The following is a 15,037-nucleotide window of genomic DNA, read 5'->3' as shown; positions in this document are numbered from 1 at the left end:
AAGCTGGCGCAAGGGCCTGATCTCAGGATGTTAGCTATAATATGCACTGCTGGGGTTTGCCGTGCCTGAATTGCTGGAAGCATTCCGGTCACACAGCTTAGCTCAGCACTGCTTCTCCCAGGGAAGCGCCACTATTAAGAAGAAAAGTAGACTCATTTAATACATCTTATAGGCTACTGGTTTTAGAGATTATTTTTGCGACTGCACTTGACATCTAATTCCCTTTCCCCTCCCTAGCAAAAGAGAGTGAAGACAAAGAGAATCTCCCCAAAAGGACTTCAGCAGGGGGCTTCAAATTCACTTTTTCCCACTCTGCCAGTGCCACTAATGGAGCAAACAGTACGAACAGCAAATCTGTAGCCGCTCAGACATCGCCAGCAAGTTCCAACGGCTCCTCTTCCAAGAATGCCAACTTGACTGCAGCAGTCACAGCCACAAAGGTGGGTCCCTCGTGAGGATGCCTCTGCGCATCACATGCATGAGCTCCACACCGTCCCGGAGCCTGTACTTGGGAAGACTCTACCGCTGAAAGAGTTCTGGTGGGAGCCCCTACCCACCCTCAGCCGGAGAGGTTCCTGTGCACTCCCCGAGTTCTTCTTTGACCACCATTGTTGTGCATCAGGAAGTTCGATCTCCCTTCATGATCCATAGCCCTTTTCCTTACCCATTTCTGTTCTAGTTCGGACGACCTCTATGCTATTCTACACCTTCCCTTGCAATTTTCCTTTAACTCACTATTATTATTTTTTAAATCCTGTCCCTTCCCTCTCAGAGTTTCCTCCCTGCCTCTTCACCACAGTATCTCCCCCTCTGTCTCCCTAAAATCTCTTTCCTTCTTGCCCAACGGCTCTCAAAGGCTCTGCTCAGAAACTGTGATGCAGGAGCAGATTCCCACCACTGATGGGCAGTCCCTGTGCGTCTTCCGCTTGAGAGAAGGCCGTGCTGTGGATCGTGGCTCTCATTGCCAGGCCTCCAGCAAGCAAGCTCAAAAGCACAGGGCTGGCCACCGGAGGGTGGAATACAGAGGAAGACGCTGCGCGTAGTGAGCGCCCATCTGCCTCAGAGGCTCGGCATCCTCTCTGGCCTCTCCTGCCCCAGCAGCGACCACAGTCATGGTCCAGCCCACGGAGCCAACCCAGGGCCGGTAGCGAAGGTGTCAGAGGCCAGGAAATCAGCAGAGAGGGCCAAAGTGGCAATACTGGCAGGAAGGGCCATGAGCAGCATTGAGAGACCCAGCCTAGCAACCCCTGTTGGTACCGACAGGGCTCGAATCCAAGCCAGCCCTGGCAGCACTGATACAGGAGGAGAGGTTATGATGCAGCAGCTCTGCGACACACCCGCCCTCCTCCTGTAGCCTCAGGGCCACACTGGTTGGGCACTTCTCGCTGATTCCGGCAGAGCCACTCCGTGCTGAAGCCAGCTCTTCCCGCTCTGCTTCTCTGGCTGGGACAGGCACTTGGAAGGGTCTGTCCCACCATAATGCCGAGGGTCCTTTAGTCGATGGGGCCACTGTGATCAAGTGGTCAGCTGTGCTCCTCAGTACCATCACATGCTCCATTCTGAGCCCTGCTTCAGGAGATGCCGTGTCTCTGGGACTGTCTGCGAAAGAACCAAAGGGAGCGGGCTGGAGTCTTCCAAGCAGAGGCATCACTCCTCTCCTGACATGAGTTCCATGCAGCCAGGCATCAAGCTGACTGTGGCGTTAAGGCGGCGAGCAGGCCAGTGGTGCTGAAGAGCAGATGTGACTGCACCCTTCCGGCCTGTCACAGGAGGCCGGCTCCCAGACTGAGCGAGGACCTGCCTTTCGATGGGGATGGGCTCTTCAGTGTGAAGAGGGGGGAGCCAGTGGACTCGGTCCGGAAGGCAAGGACTGCTACCACCTTTGAGACCACAGGTAGCACCATTCCGGTCGGCTCCCCTGCCTACCGCAAGCACTACAGACCACCCAGTTTGACACCAGTCATCATCCCAGGCCCAGGGGCCCAAACCCAAGATGCCGACAAGGACGCAGATGCTCTGACGGGCAGGTGCCACTTGTGACTAACTCCTTGAGCTGCCTCCTCCCACCATAGCCCAGTTTTTGACTGATGCCTCTCCTTCTTTCATCCTTCATGGGAAGCAAGAATGTTGGATTTCTGGGTCCTGTGTATTGTGGGACGGACTCACGAGATCAAGTTCAAGATTCTGCTGCTTCCCAGTGTTATAAGGAGCACAGCTCCACCTACAGCCTTTGTTGTGGATCTAGATCAGTGCTCTCCAAAGGACAGGTTCCCCTTGCTATTTCAGAAAGGGTTCTGTTCCAGATACTTTATGGTTCTGAAGTGGGATGAGGGCCTTTGCCCATTCCTGGACCTTGGAGACATCAGCTCCCTCATCCCACCAAAGACATTCCATGTGGTGATGCTGTGGGATGTTCTACCGTTACTGCAGTAGACCTACAGGACATTTTAATATTTCCATGGAGGACTCACACAAGCACTTCTTGCACCTCCAGATTAAGAGAGAGTCTTTTCAGTTTTCAGTTCTGCCCTTGTATTCTCTCCACCCCAAGAGTGCTCACAAAGTGTGCAGTGGCAGTCAGTGACTACATCCACCTGCGACACAACAAGGTCTTCCCTTCCCTGAATGCTGGATGACTGGTTGATTGTGACGCTGTTCAGATGAAACTCACTGTCCTCCATCAAAGCCACACGCACGGTATTGTCCAAGTTGGAACTTAGTATAAACTTAGAACAATCTTCCCTCTCCTCTTCTCAATCCGTTCTTTTCCTTGTGACCCACTTTGGCTCCAGTGCAGTGGCGCTCCCGTGTACCACCCGAACACCAGAGTGTCGCTCGTGGTCAAGGCAACCAATGGACTGCACAGAGACCTCGTTGCAGCCGCCTCCCAAACCCAGCAGGTTGCCCGGCTCGTGGCAGCAACAGTCGCAGCCGCACTGCTAGCCTGACTTCGCATGCACCCCGTGCAGCTGTGCTTCATCACCCCACAGAAAACCCTTGAAGAACCTGACCTAAGACCGCAAGATCAGCCCCGTAGAGCCTCAAGTAGTGGGCACCTCATTACAACCTCTCCAAAGGGATTCCCTTCACTCCTCCCAAGCCAGCATTCACTGGAATTCTTTCGGGAGCAACCTTCCTCCTAAACTGCTCAGAAATGTTATTTTACATTCCCGCCTCTTCCACTGATGCTTGCAAAGGTTCGTCAAGGCAGAACCAACTGCACTGTGATAGTACCGTGGTGGCAGCCATGGCTTTCCCAGCTCCTATGGATGCCCAAACCTTCCACCAGCCTTCCTCAAAACCAGATCTAATCTCTCAGGATTGGGCGAGAGTTTTACACCTGGATGAACAACTTAGAGCATGGAAGATACTGCCCTGAAAGTGGGATTTTCTTGCCTCCCTGGGGAACTGGGCTCAATATTGGGCACAGCCCTGAAGCCTTTTACAAGAAAATCCTACAGATGCGTCACATCTCAAGAAGGTTTTGATTCATTTGAACCCGTGGTGACAATCAGTCTGTATTTGCTGTTGTGGAAGCTTGTGTTCCTAGTAGCAGTCGCTTTAGCCATGCAGTCCGGTGAGTTATGCTTTCTTCCTCTATTCTTGGTTTTCCATAGAGGCAAAGTGGTGCTGCATCTGGATCCTTCTTTCTTCCCTAAAGTGCTGCCAAGCTTTCACCTCAACACGGACGTTGCTTTGCCTGCCTTCTTCGCTTCGGCATCAAATCCAAGAGAGCTGGTTTTGCATGCACTGGATGTGCGTAGAGTGCTGTTATTCTGCTGATCCGGCACTGAGCCCTTTTGCCACTCTCACAAACTTTTTGTTTGCTTATGGTGGCAAGAACAAAAGACTTCCCATGTCACCCGAAGGACTAGCAGCCTGGGTGGTGCAAGCTACATCCCCAGCCCAAGAGCTGACTGGCCTGTAGATTTCAGAATCACTCGGGCGGCAGCAACCTCCACTGCTCTCCATGCTGGAATCTTTCTGCCTGACCACGGCAGAGCAGCCTTCAGGGCCATTCAGTTGCCCTTTGTAAATACTACAGCCTCATGGTCTGCATCAAAGCAGATGAACGCCTTTGGGAGAGCAGTCCTTTCTCAGTCCTTTGGTAGCAACATGGCCCCCCTCCACAAAGGTAGGCTTGCTGATCACCCAAGTGTGTGATGCACAGAGACCACAAAGAAGAAAGGCTGGTTGCTCACCTGTAACTGTCATTCTTCATGTGGTCATCTTTGCATTCACACGAACCACCCACCGTCCCTTCAGTAGCACTTGCTAACACATCCACCTTAACTCTGAGATCTGTTTCAACCAATGTCAAGGCCAGTCCTGGTGATTTCCTCTCACTTCCGAGGCCACAATGCTGGTCTCCTGTGAACTGAAGTCATGCGTGGGAAGCTCTCCTAGGCATGGTCACTGAGGGTGGGGCTCCCGCCAAAACACTGTCAGCCACAGAATCTTCCTGACAAGAAGCTGCGTGCAGGCACAAAGCCCCTAAGTGTGAATGCACAGGTGTCTGCTCAAAGAGCCATTACAGGTAAGCAAGCTGCCTTTACCTGGTGTTTGTGAAAGCAAGTGCCAAGCTTTGTGGATGATAAGGTGGGAGAGCCTTTTCAGACATCCACATAAGCTTTTTTCCAATATCCTGCGCGAGGTGAGTGCTGGTGGGGGCCGTCATGGGGCTTTCTCTTACCCCATGGCATTGCTTTACAAGTCTGTGATTCTCTGCAGCTCGGCTTTGCAGTGCAAGCTTTTTACAAATGTGGTAAAACTGACGAATGTGCCCATGTTTCTGGGCTCTGGCCCTGAAATTTATCTCAGTTATTAGGGTTTTATTCCTTTTCTGTTGTTCTTGTTGTTTGTCACGTGGGGTGTCTGCTAAGATCAGGCAGGATAAAACTTTCAAAATGGAACACTGAGCAAGTGTCAGTATCATCTGGGTCACATTACCAAGAACTAATGGCATAGGTTGGCCATTGAGCTTGCAACTGGGCCCAGCTGGGAACTTCATGGGGTGCTTTAAATTGCAGGCGCTACAGAGCAGCTGAGCAACCATTTGATTTTGGTCAGCGTGGGACAACTCATGGCCCTCAAGTGGTTTGCCCTGCAGCTTCTATCCGCCTTAGACAGCTTATCCAGTGGTGGAAATGATGGAAATTATAAATCAGCACATGTTTAGCCCAACCCTGATCGAGGAAAGGCTTTTATGCTTAATGCTTTGTCAAACTGCCCCTGCTTCAGACATAATTTGAACACAGGTCTGACCTATAAAAGTCACTTACTAATCTTTAAAGGATTAACCAGTCCAATATCGTCTTTCTCACACTGGCCAGCCAGATACGTCACTAGTCCCTGGTATCAGCACAGAGGTGCCATTTAACTTTTTTTTTTTTATTTACTTACATGGTATTTGTACAGCTCAGTACTATTCTCTGGGCAGTTTACAATTTCTTAAAGTACAATAAAAGGAGGTACAGTAACTATCCTAACAGCCTTTGATAAGCCTGTTTTCCATTGATCAGTATAATTCCTTTTTAAAACCATTTAGATGAGTAGCTATTGCTTAACCTGTGGCAGCAAATGCCACAAAATGAGAACATCCCATTGCTGACTTTGAGAGCTTTCTGCCCCCCTGCACATGCCGGGTAGCCCCCGGTGTCTGAAGTATGACACAGGTATCTGTTCTGCATGTCTTCCATCACAGCATTTATGAAAAGCAGAGTTTGACGCCTAATGGACGCTTTAAGTCGGGGTCCCCAATCCTTTTGAGGGAATGGGCACATTTAGAATGTTGTAACCAACAGGAAAACATCCAGAAGGAAGAACCCTGCACCCCCCCACACACACAAAGACAGAAAACCAATGAAAGATTAGATAGTTATAATATCATTTTATTGGTTTATTATTAGATTTAGACCCCAACTTTCTCCCATTGTGGAACTCAAGGTGACCGCCTGCAGTTCCTAGGTGGTCTCCCCTCTGAACTCAGGGCAGTCCCAAACCTGCTTAGCCTCAGACCATATTGTATATGCATGTATTTCTCCTCCATGCTGAGTTTTTCTGTGTGGGTTTCCCGTGGATCTGAGCTCTAACCTTTCCCAAGGCCAAAGGGTGACAGTGATTTGGGAAACACAGAGGCTCATGGGCATCATTGCATCACACTGGAAACACCAGCCTCAAATGCTTTGAACTCTTGAAATAAAACCTAAGTAACTTCTCATGGGGATGTGGCGGCGCAGTGGTTTAAACTGCTGAGCTGCTGGGCTGGTTGATTGAAAGGGCGACAGTTCGAATCTGCATATGGGGTGAGCTCCTGTGCTTCGTCCCAGCTCCTGCCAACATTGCAGTTTGAAAGCATATAAACGTAAGTAGATAAAAAGGTACCACTTCGATGGGAAGGTAACAGTGTTCCGTGCACCTCGGTGTTTGGTCATGCTGGCCACATGACCACGGAGACTGTCTGGGGACAAACGCTGGCTCCCTCAGCTAGGAAATGGAGATGAGCACCGTCCCTGGTCAGACATGACTGGACTTTAATGTCATGGGGAAACCTTTACCTTCTCATAGCTGTTTTACCAAAACTGTAATTTGTGACTATACCTGTGTATGCATCATTATAGTTGACAGCCTTGAGCGTATTTATGGAAGTATGGGGTATAGCAGTGCTTTTATATGAAGTGTTCTTCAATAAATTCCTACCCTTTTTCTTCCGGTGGAAGAAAGCTCTCCAGGTACTCCAGCGTGGTGAGAACCGATATTTGCTGCATAAGCTGGCCAGTGGTGGTGTAGGAACTGTTTGCAGGAATGCATTTTTCCATGGATTTTTTTTCAAATGTGAGTTTTCCTTTGATATCCAACAGGGAAGTTTGGTTGGCCTTGTGGATTATCCAGATGATGAGGAAGAAGATGAAGAGGAGGAAGCCTCTCCAAGAAAAAGACCTCGTCTTGGTTCTTAAAAATGTTGAAACAAACTCTGATTGAGGGATGCTTAAATGCTGTGACTGAACTAAATAGTCTGACTCAGAAAGCTTTCTCCCTGGAAAATACACGAGAATACAAGGAGTAGCAAAAGAAACTTGACTAGAAGGGTTTAGTTCTGAGAACACCAGGCTTCCAAAGAACCCAATCTTTTTCTAGTCAATGAGTCTGCCATTGAGGCTGTTAAATATTAAACTGAAATGGTGGGTTAGTAATCAGCACCTGGATGACAGCTGGCCAGCAAAAAAAGATCATCTCGGGTTCTGAGAGGGTAAGGGGATGGGACAAGTAACCTTTTGATACTGCAGGGTTTTCCCAGGTTGTATCCAAGCTAGAAAAAAATTGTAAGGCTTCAGTTGCAAACCTAGTAACACGTAATGGTGCTGACCATTGTTGGTTTTTTAAGCAATTGCCTCCTTTAAATAAACTTTTTCCATTAAAAAAAAATCAGAAGTGAGGGCCACTGACAAATGACAGAGAATAAGCACCCTGCTAAGTAGTGCATGTTGAGTGGCAAATTGTTCCCCCCCCCCCCCCCCGTACCCCCCCCATGTATTTTGGAAGGAAAAAGAAGCTGGGTTCAGAATAGAAGATGATTAGGAAAACCAATAGCAAGGATCATCAACTTTCAGGGGAGAAACTCTATAAACCATCAATCAACCCTAGTACTTGAAATGACGTTTGAGCTACTAATAGCATTTTATGGAAGTGAAGTTGAATGAAATCACTCTCTGCTAGCATCGAAAAATGTTTTCCTTGAGAGCCATGTGCATTTCACATTTGCAAAAGTAAAAGACAACACCATGAACTGCTGCCTGAAAATTTTGAACCCTACTGAATTGGGAGCATAGTAACTTTTGACCAAGAGTGATTTGGGGGCAGTCAGCATGCAGCATCTTGAGCCTTTGAGGCTTAGTACAAATGCTGCTTCTTAACACATTCCATGTATTAAGCAAATTTCAGAAAGTACATTCGGTAAATTGATGGAGGCAACTATTTGAAACCTTTTTATTTTCAGAGCAAGTAAACTGTAAATATTTTAATGTTAGTTTCACCATATATGATCTGAGATCATGCAGAAGAAGAAATTCCCCAGACTACAAATTTTGTTAAGAGTGATATGAACTATGAAACCAGCAAAAATCCACTATTATAAATCACTCTGGCAATGTGTGATGGGTCCATTTCTCCTGGAACAATTACTGACAGAGTTTCCCTGTTTTGGAGATTTTGTAGTTAACTTTAATTTTAGCTATTGTTTGAAAAAGATGGGCTGTCTGTGTAGATATGAAGTATAGTTTTTCCATGAAACAAAAGTTTATTTTGTATTGAGAAAAAAAAACCACTGTACTTGTTTTACACCATTTGTATACATGTGGTGATATTAATGCTGAACTGTAAAATTCAGGAATTAAAATGTGACCCTGTAATTCCATAATTATTGGTTTTGTTTGCTTTGTTGTAAATGGTAAGTTAATTCAGATTTTGAAATGTGGCCATTTTAGAAGATTTTAATGAAATAGTTATTGTACAATTTAATCATCGGCCACTGAACCAAATCTGGCAGAGGATGCAAGGAGTGCTCCTAGATTTGGTTCAGTGTGTTGTGATGGCTGACAACTAATGCCATCTGAAGGACATCTCTGCCCTCTGGGGGCTCCAGGCAACTAAGAATGGGGCTTCCTTCTCACTTATTCAGGGGAGATTTTCTTAATAGTGGGGAAATGATTTGGCTAGTTCAAATCATTGTGCTGACTTGCTCTTTTGTGTTCCATTTTTTTCTTCCCTTGGCTAGTCTTCCCTCCTCATCCACAGAGATGACAATTTTTCCAAAGCTTTCTGGTTAATCTGCAGGGAAACTCTGTGTAGCAGTTCCCCTTAAAGTGAGATACATGTAGCCTGTTTCTGAGCTTTTTAATAAGTCACTGAAAGAGACCCCAAACAAGTGGGCTCGTGATCTTCCATCCTTTTTCAAAGACTGTTAGGAGCTTTAAGACACATGTAGACCTGCTCAGGAGTCACTTCTGTAATAGAAAACAGTGCTTTTTATAGTTTAATATAAACAGTAGGAGGTGATGTGTCAGCCAATACTGAAACCCTTGCAATGCTGTGAAAGTTGCATTGAGCGCCTCTCCTTCAAGTTCCATAATTTGCCTCAGGTGCATCTTCCCCACTGCCACCTCCTTTCCGGTTTGTATGCTGGTTGCTTTTTTGCCACAGGACAGCCTGCATTTCAAATGCCTGGGGCCCTTCAAATGATTTTTTTAAAGAAAAAGATTTCATCTGCCAACATGTCTCAGTTAAATACTATTTTAATAAAAAGTTACATGAAATGTGGATGGCCTGTGTTTTTACTGTGTTGGAAGCATGCAGATAGTATTCTGTTGATCTACTGATCAAGTGTTGAATGATTCTGAATGTATCTACACACCATAACTGGGAGATTCTGATATAGTTAGAATTTAGCTGAAGTTAAAAGCTATTTCTGTAATGGCAAATGCCCCACACACCCCCACCCCAATTTTTTAGAGCACACTTAATGGCATAGACTCACTTCAAGTCTAGGAAAATATACCAGGTCCTAGAATCTAGCTAAAGTCAATGGTCCTGAGTATATGCTGCAGTCCCATTACTTTCACTGGAGTGTAACAAAAACTGAATGCAGCCAACCAACTTGTTTAATCTTGTCATTTGTGTGAACATCGCTTGTTTCCATGGGAGGCAGTTGAGGCCCCATCGGTGAGGGTGTTTGAGGACAGGCTGGACATGCACATGGAACGCATGACATGAGCAGAGCCAGCAGGAGCTGGGGGTCAGACTAGATGGCCCAGGAGTCCCCTTCTGACTTCCCCTGTTTCTATGTTTCTACACACACTATGGTTGGCTGGACCAAAAGAAGCTAGCTGAACTTAAAAGTCGTATTTAACTTATCCCAGCGTGCTCTAATTGGTATGAATTCAATCCAGCATGTACACATACATATTTAGCATGGCTTGTGTCTTGTGTGAATGTGCAAGGAAGTCATACTTTCCCTCACTGTCTCTGGCAGGACAGGGCCACTGGCAACTCCATACAACACAGTTGTGTTTGTGTGAACTGTATTTACATCTGAAAGGCATATAGTTCATTTAAGTGCCAGGAATTTCTCCTGTTAGAGTTTAAGCCTGACACTCTACATGGGCTTGAAATTAAAACAAGTTTAACTGGTTTAATGTTCAGCTGTAATAAAGGAATAGTCCTGACATAAGCACTAAAAAAAAATCATGTTCATCCCAACAAAGGTACCACAGTGTTCACATTTGGTAGTATATATTAAAATCATAAGAAACTGAACTACTGAGTGATTAATGCTTTGGAGCAATCAAACCTACATAAAATTACTATATAAATTTATATAAAATCAAGTTAATGAATATATGCTTGTAAACAAATAATTCAGTTCATGGTTAAATATATTCTAAAGATAATTTTTGTCCCCAGCTGTTCTTAGAAGCAGCTCCTCTAAACTATCTCTTATTGATAACTTCCTCTTTTAGTTTTGCTGCCAGCATTCTCTTCTTTAACAACCTTTGCTCTTCTTCTTCTGTCATGCCCTAGAAAGGAATAATTAAAATATTAATCTGCAACATCTCACTAGCTTGCTTCTATACACACATCTACTGAGATGATAAATCCCAGAAAAAAAATGGAGCAAAATCTTTACCGAGAACCACAGTCCAATGGACAAGAGACATTGTCAACCACAACGGCAGCCAAAGAGGAACTAAGGGCAAAGGTAGGAACCTACTAAGAACATGCAGAGTGGAACAGTGGAGGAAGCATACCCATCAACATTCCTTAGCTATTCTTCAATATCAAGGCTAACAAATAATTTTTTGAATAAATGTAAAAGAAGGAAGTGGCTAAGGAAGCAGTTGGGCCATTGGATGACACGAATTAAAGGAACACTAAGTTAGGACAAGAGGATTGGAGAGAAGCTGAATGAATTCTTTTCATCAGTCTTCACAGCTGAGAGTGTGAGCTGAGCCTTGTATTTTGGAAGGGAGTCTGCGCAATTAGAGCAGATGGTAGTGACAAAAGATGAAATTCTCAGCCTTAATGACAAACTGAAAGTTAGCAAGTCACCCAGTCATCCAGATGGTATCCATCATGGGTTATCGAAGAACTAAGAAATGACATTGCTGACCTTCCTACCAAAAGTTAACATGTCCCTAAAACAGCCTTTGTACCAGAGGACAGGAGGATGGCCAATGTACCACCATTTTTTAAAAAGGGATCCAGAGCTATTGAAGCAGTGGTGGACAGTTAGCTGCAAATGTCAGCCCAGTGCTCAGCTGCTGTGAAGAAGGCAAACTGCTTGCTAAGGCATATTTGGGAAAGGCACAGAAAAGAACTGCCAAAATCTTACTTCCATTATACAAATCTTTAGTGTGACTGTCCTTGGAATATTGTGCTCAGTTCTGGTTGCCTTACTGGAAAAAGAACATAATTGAGTTGGGAAAACTACAGAGAAGAGCAACAAAAATGATCAGAGAGCTGGAGCAACTGGGACTGTACAGATTAGAAAAAGGCAAGGGAAGACACAATAGAAAAGTTTAATATACTGGAAGGGTGGAGAAAGTAAAGAGAAAGAGATTGTTCTCCCTCTTCCGTAACACTCAAACCCAGGGTCATCCCATGAAGCTGATGGGTGAGAGGTTTAGGACAAATAAAAGAAAGTACTTCTTTCCACACTGCAAACTATGGAATTCATTGCCATGGAAAGTGGTGATGGCTGCCAATCTGGGTGGCTTCAAAAAGGGACTGGGCAGATGCACGAGGGAGGTGGCTATCAGTGGCGACTTGCCATGCTGGCTCTGGGCTACCTCCTTTACCAAAAGTGGCGTGCCTGCATATACCAGTTGCTGAGGAGCTTGAGCAGGAGGAGGGCTTGCACCCATTGTATTTGAAAGATCCTGTGAGCTGCTGGTTTGCTACTGTGTGTATGGAGTGCTGAACTGGTGGACCTTTGGTCGGATCCAGCAGGGCTTTGCTTAGGTCCTTAAATTTCCTGAACTGAGGCCCCACACAGGTGTAGAGCCAATATAGGTGATGCACAGAGACCACAAAGAAGAACATGCACATCAGTTGAACACTGTTCTCTCCAGGTTAGCTGAGGTCTGCAATGCTTAAATAGTTCTGTCCACACCCTGGCACCAGATATGGCCAAACTAACTACACAGCTTGTAATACAGAGAGCATATACGTGAGATCTGTGCTTAACTTCTTTTTACTCCTTTCTTTGGCAGGTACTCCTTTTGAAGACTCTTTGAAGGTGCTTTAATAGAACCAAAGGATTTGTTCCTCTATTAGAGGGGAAGCAAAATTCTAAATCCTTTATTAATTCTTTATGTCCCCCAAACAACAGTTTAAGTGCAAGGAAGTAGAATCTTCACATTTTACTAACTAGATAACAATATCCTGTCATTAGGGAGGAAAGTTCATAAATGTTAACTAGCTGAAGAACTTTTCTCCACCGTCAGTTTGGGTAATTATGGCACTCAAGAGGGTTAGGGTCTTTAACTCATGGGGATCTGCCAGGTGTGGTTCCTCTTTCACAGCAGGGCTGCAAAGGAAACTTTGTGAAGTTCCCTAGAAAATTTAGTATCTTCACGGATGTCAGGTTACTGAGTGGGTCTTTCTTTCAACCCAGAGTCCAGGTTACTGATCAGGTACCAAAATAATATCTCAGCTATTTACATCTAACAGATGGGAAATGGACAGGATAGTCGGAGAGTCCTTCCCAAGGGGAGGAGGCCCAGTGCAGCAGTACCCACATCACTCCTGTAGCAGGACAGCAGCCCTCCTCAGAAAACAGGTTCAGGACCCAACAGTGGGAGAAAACAACTCTTGGGTTCTTTGGGAATGGAATGCATTGGCTTCTGCAGCTCTCAAGAGCGCACACAGTCATGTACCCACTACTCCAGACGCTCCACAAATAATCTAGAAATGCTTATGGGAGCAACTGGAGTTAATAAAAGGCACTTTTTTATTAATACAAAGCAGCTCATTATTTTCTCCTGCAAGTTTTTCTCATGGTGAACTACAGAATATATAGTAAGTTATGTTTACCTAATCACTGAGTCAGGATTCATCTTCTACAGCCACTCAGGTAACCCTAAATTTACTTGTAATAAAGCAGGTCTTATATAGTTGGTGCAATGACATGACAGCATGGACCTCGGCTGCATGGGCGAGAAGGCAGTGCCAAGGCAGCAAGGAGTCTAGAACAGCCTCTGTCCTGTGATACAAATTTCAATCCAGTCAACTCCAGTAGCTTGGGCAACCTTATCAAGAGGTGACAGCAGCTAACTGGGACTACATAGGCATGGTTCTCATCCAGGGCTCATGTTTTTCCAGTGCAGACATCTTCTAAATATGACTGGCCACACTAATTAAATGGACATGATCTCATCCTTCACCTCTTTAGAAGGTAACAGCTCTTCCTTTTGCTCTGTAGTCGGTGGTGGCAGATTGGCTTTTGACTCCTTCTTCAAGGCCATCAATGCATCTCGCTTTTGCTTTAGATAGTCCTCACGCTCCCTGAGTTCTTGTGCTCCAAGTTCTGTTAATTTCTGGTAAAATTTGAAATAAAGTTTTACTATGTAATTTCTGAAACTCATTTTAATCAATTAGAGATTCATCTATGGTATAATGCAACATTATTATTAGCCTATCTTTAAATAAGTCCTGGTATCAAAATGGCAAGACACAAGAGAAAAATGAGAAAGTGACATCTGTTAAAGCTGACAGGCTACATATAGTTATTGGATGCCTTCTGCTACACATCACCAAAGTTCTGATATTGAACTGCTTCTGTATAAGCGAGTCAGATGAGTGTCAAGGGTTTTGGAGAGGAGGTACAGGGGGAAAAGTACAGGCACTCTTGCTTGCATTCAATCTGAACCAGAGATGGATTGAGGGAGCAGAAGCAGTTTACTGCACAATGCCCCCATTATTGGTAGGTCAAATGATTTATGGCATTTTAAAGAATTATGGCAGCATCACATGCCAACCACATATCTCTTTTCAAGCAGCAGGATATGTATATTCTGGTTCCAGCCATGATACAAGAACAAACCCAGGTTTGTGCAGATGAAGAATCCGCAGGAGGCCACAGTTGATCCTGGCTCTCTAACAAGTGTTAAAATATTTGATGCACAGCATTAGACAAACATTGTCACACCTGCCTTTTACCATTTTTTTTGGTAAAGCAATAACAAAGAATCTTTAAGGTGCTACAGACTCTGTTGTTTTTGCTGTAACTCATGAAACAGTTACTTCTCTGAACTTTGTATGCTTACATCTTATGTATGCACACAGAAAAGAGTATGAAGTGGCCTTTGGTCATAAAGGAGAATCTAAAAGGGATTACATCCTGGGATTGCAGAGCTGAAGGGAGACACACCTTCAGCCAGGCCCCCAAGGTCCACTGGGAAGCTGTACTCACTGACTCCCAGGGAGAACTTCATAGGAGGGGCAAACCAACCTGGCCGCCCCACTGGCAGGTGAAGGAGCAGCAGCTCCAGCACTTCCTTTCCTCTTTTCTTATTTTTCAGTAACTGTACAATGCTCAGAAAATACAGGAATGCGTGACTGCTCAAATCAGATGTCCAGAACTGACATTCTCACACTATGCAACTGACATGCATGAAAGCGATCGATTGTGTAACCAGGCCTGCGCCATCTTACCCACATCTAACACCAGATCTCATCATCTACAGTGTTCCCGTATTATCAAGAGGAGAAAGGCAGGTTGCTTACCTGTCGCTGTGTTTCTTTGAGTGGTCATCTGCACACTCACACATATGGGCTCCGTGCCTGCATTGAGCCTGTTGTAGAGAAGTTTTCAGAACTGAAAGAGTTTTGGTGGGAAAGCTAACGACCTTTGGCATTCAGTGTATTAAGAGGAGTTCCCATCCACTCCCTCAGCTCATTGAAGACTGACATTGCGGCCTCAGGGCAGAGAGAAAATCTGATAGACTTTAGTCAAATTTAATTTTAGTCCAAACCAAACTCT

The 15,037-nt window shown here is 45.2% G+C and overlaps 2 protein-coding genes across 3 annotated transcripts in view; one reads left to right on the top strand and one right to left on the bottom strand.

Moving 5' to 3' along the window:
- PPP4R3B (protein phosphatase 4 regulatory subunit 3B) overlaps positions 1–9,315 on the top strand; it is a 46,253-nt gene extending 36,938 nt beyond the window's left edge. For both annotated transcript variants that reach the window (XM_044429671.1, XM_044429672.1), the window contains exons 15-16: positions 238–440; positions 6,861–9,315. In XM_044429671.1, coding sequence (XP_044285606.1) covers positions 238–440; positions 6,861–6,956 — 299 coding nt within the window. In that variant the 3' untranslated portion in view covers positions 6,957–9,315. The remainder of the gene's footprint in view (positions 1–237; positions 441–6,860) is intronic.
- Positions 9,316–10,182: 867 nt separating this feature from the next.
- Positions 10,183–15,037, bottom strand: part of CFAP36 (cilia and flagella associated protein 36) — a 38,026-nt gene continuing 33,171 nt past the window's right edge. The window contains exons 9-10 of the mRNA XM_044429673.1: positions 13,440–13,592; positions 10,183–10,571 (exon numbers count right to left, since the gene is read on the bottom strand). Of these exons, the coding sequence (XP_044285608.1) occupies positions 10,485–10,571; positions 13,440–13,592 (240 nt within the window). The 3' untranslated portion in view covers positions 10,183–10,484. The remainder of the gene's footprint in view (positions 10,572–13,439; positions 13,593–15,037) is intronic.

Source organism: Varanus komodoensis, unplaced genomic scaffold (assembly GCF_004798865.1).
Source record: "Varanus komodoensis strain SLA01 unplaced genomic scaffold, ASM479886v1 scaffold2, whole genome shotgun sequence".
In the NCBI taxonomy this organism is placed as follows: Eukaryota; Metazoa; Chordata; class Lepidosauria; order Squamata; family Varanidae; genus Varanus; species Varanus komodoensis.
The sequence above is the reverse complement of the archived record's forward strand: the minus strand, read 5'-3'. Positions and strand labels throughout refer to the sequence as shown.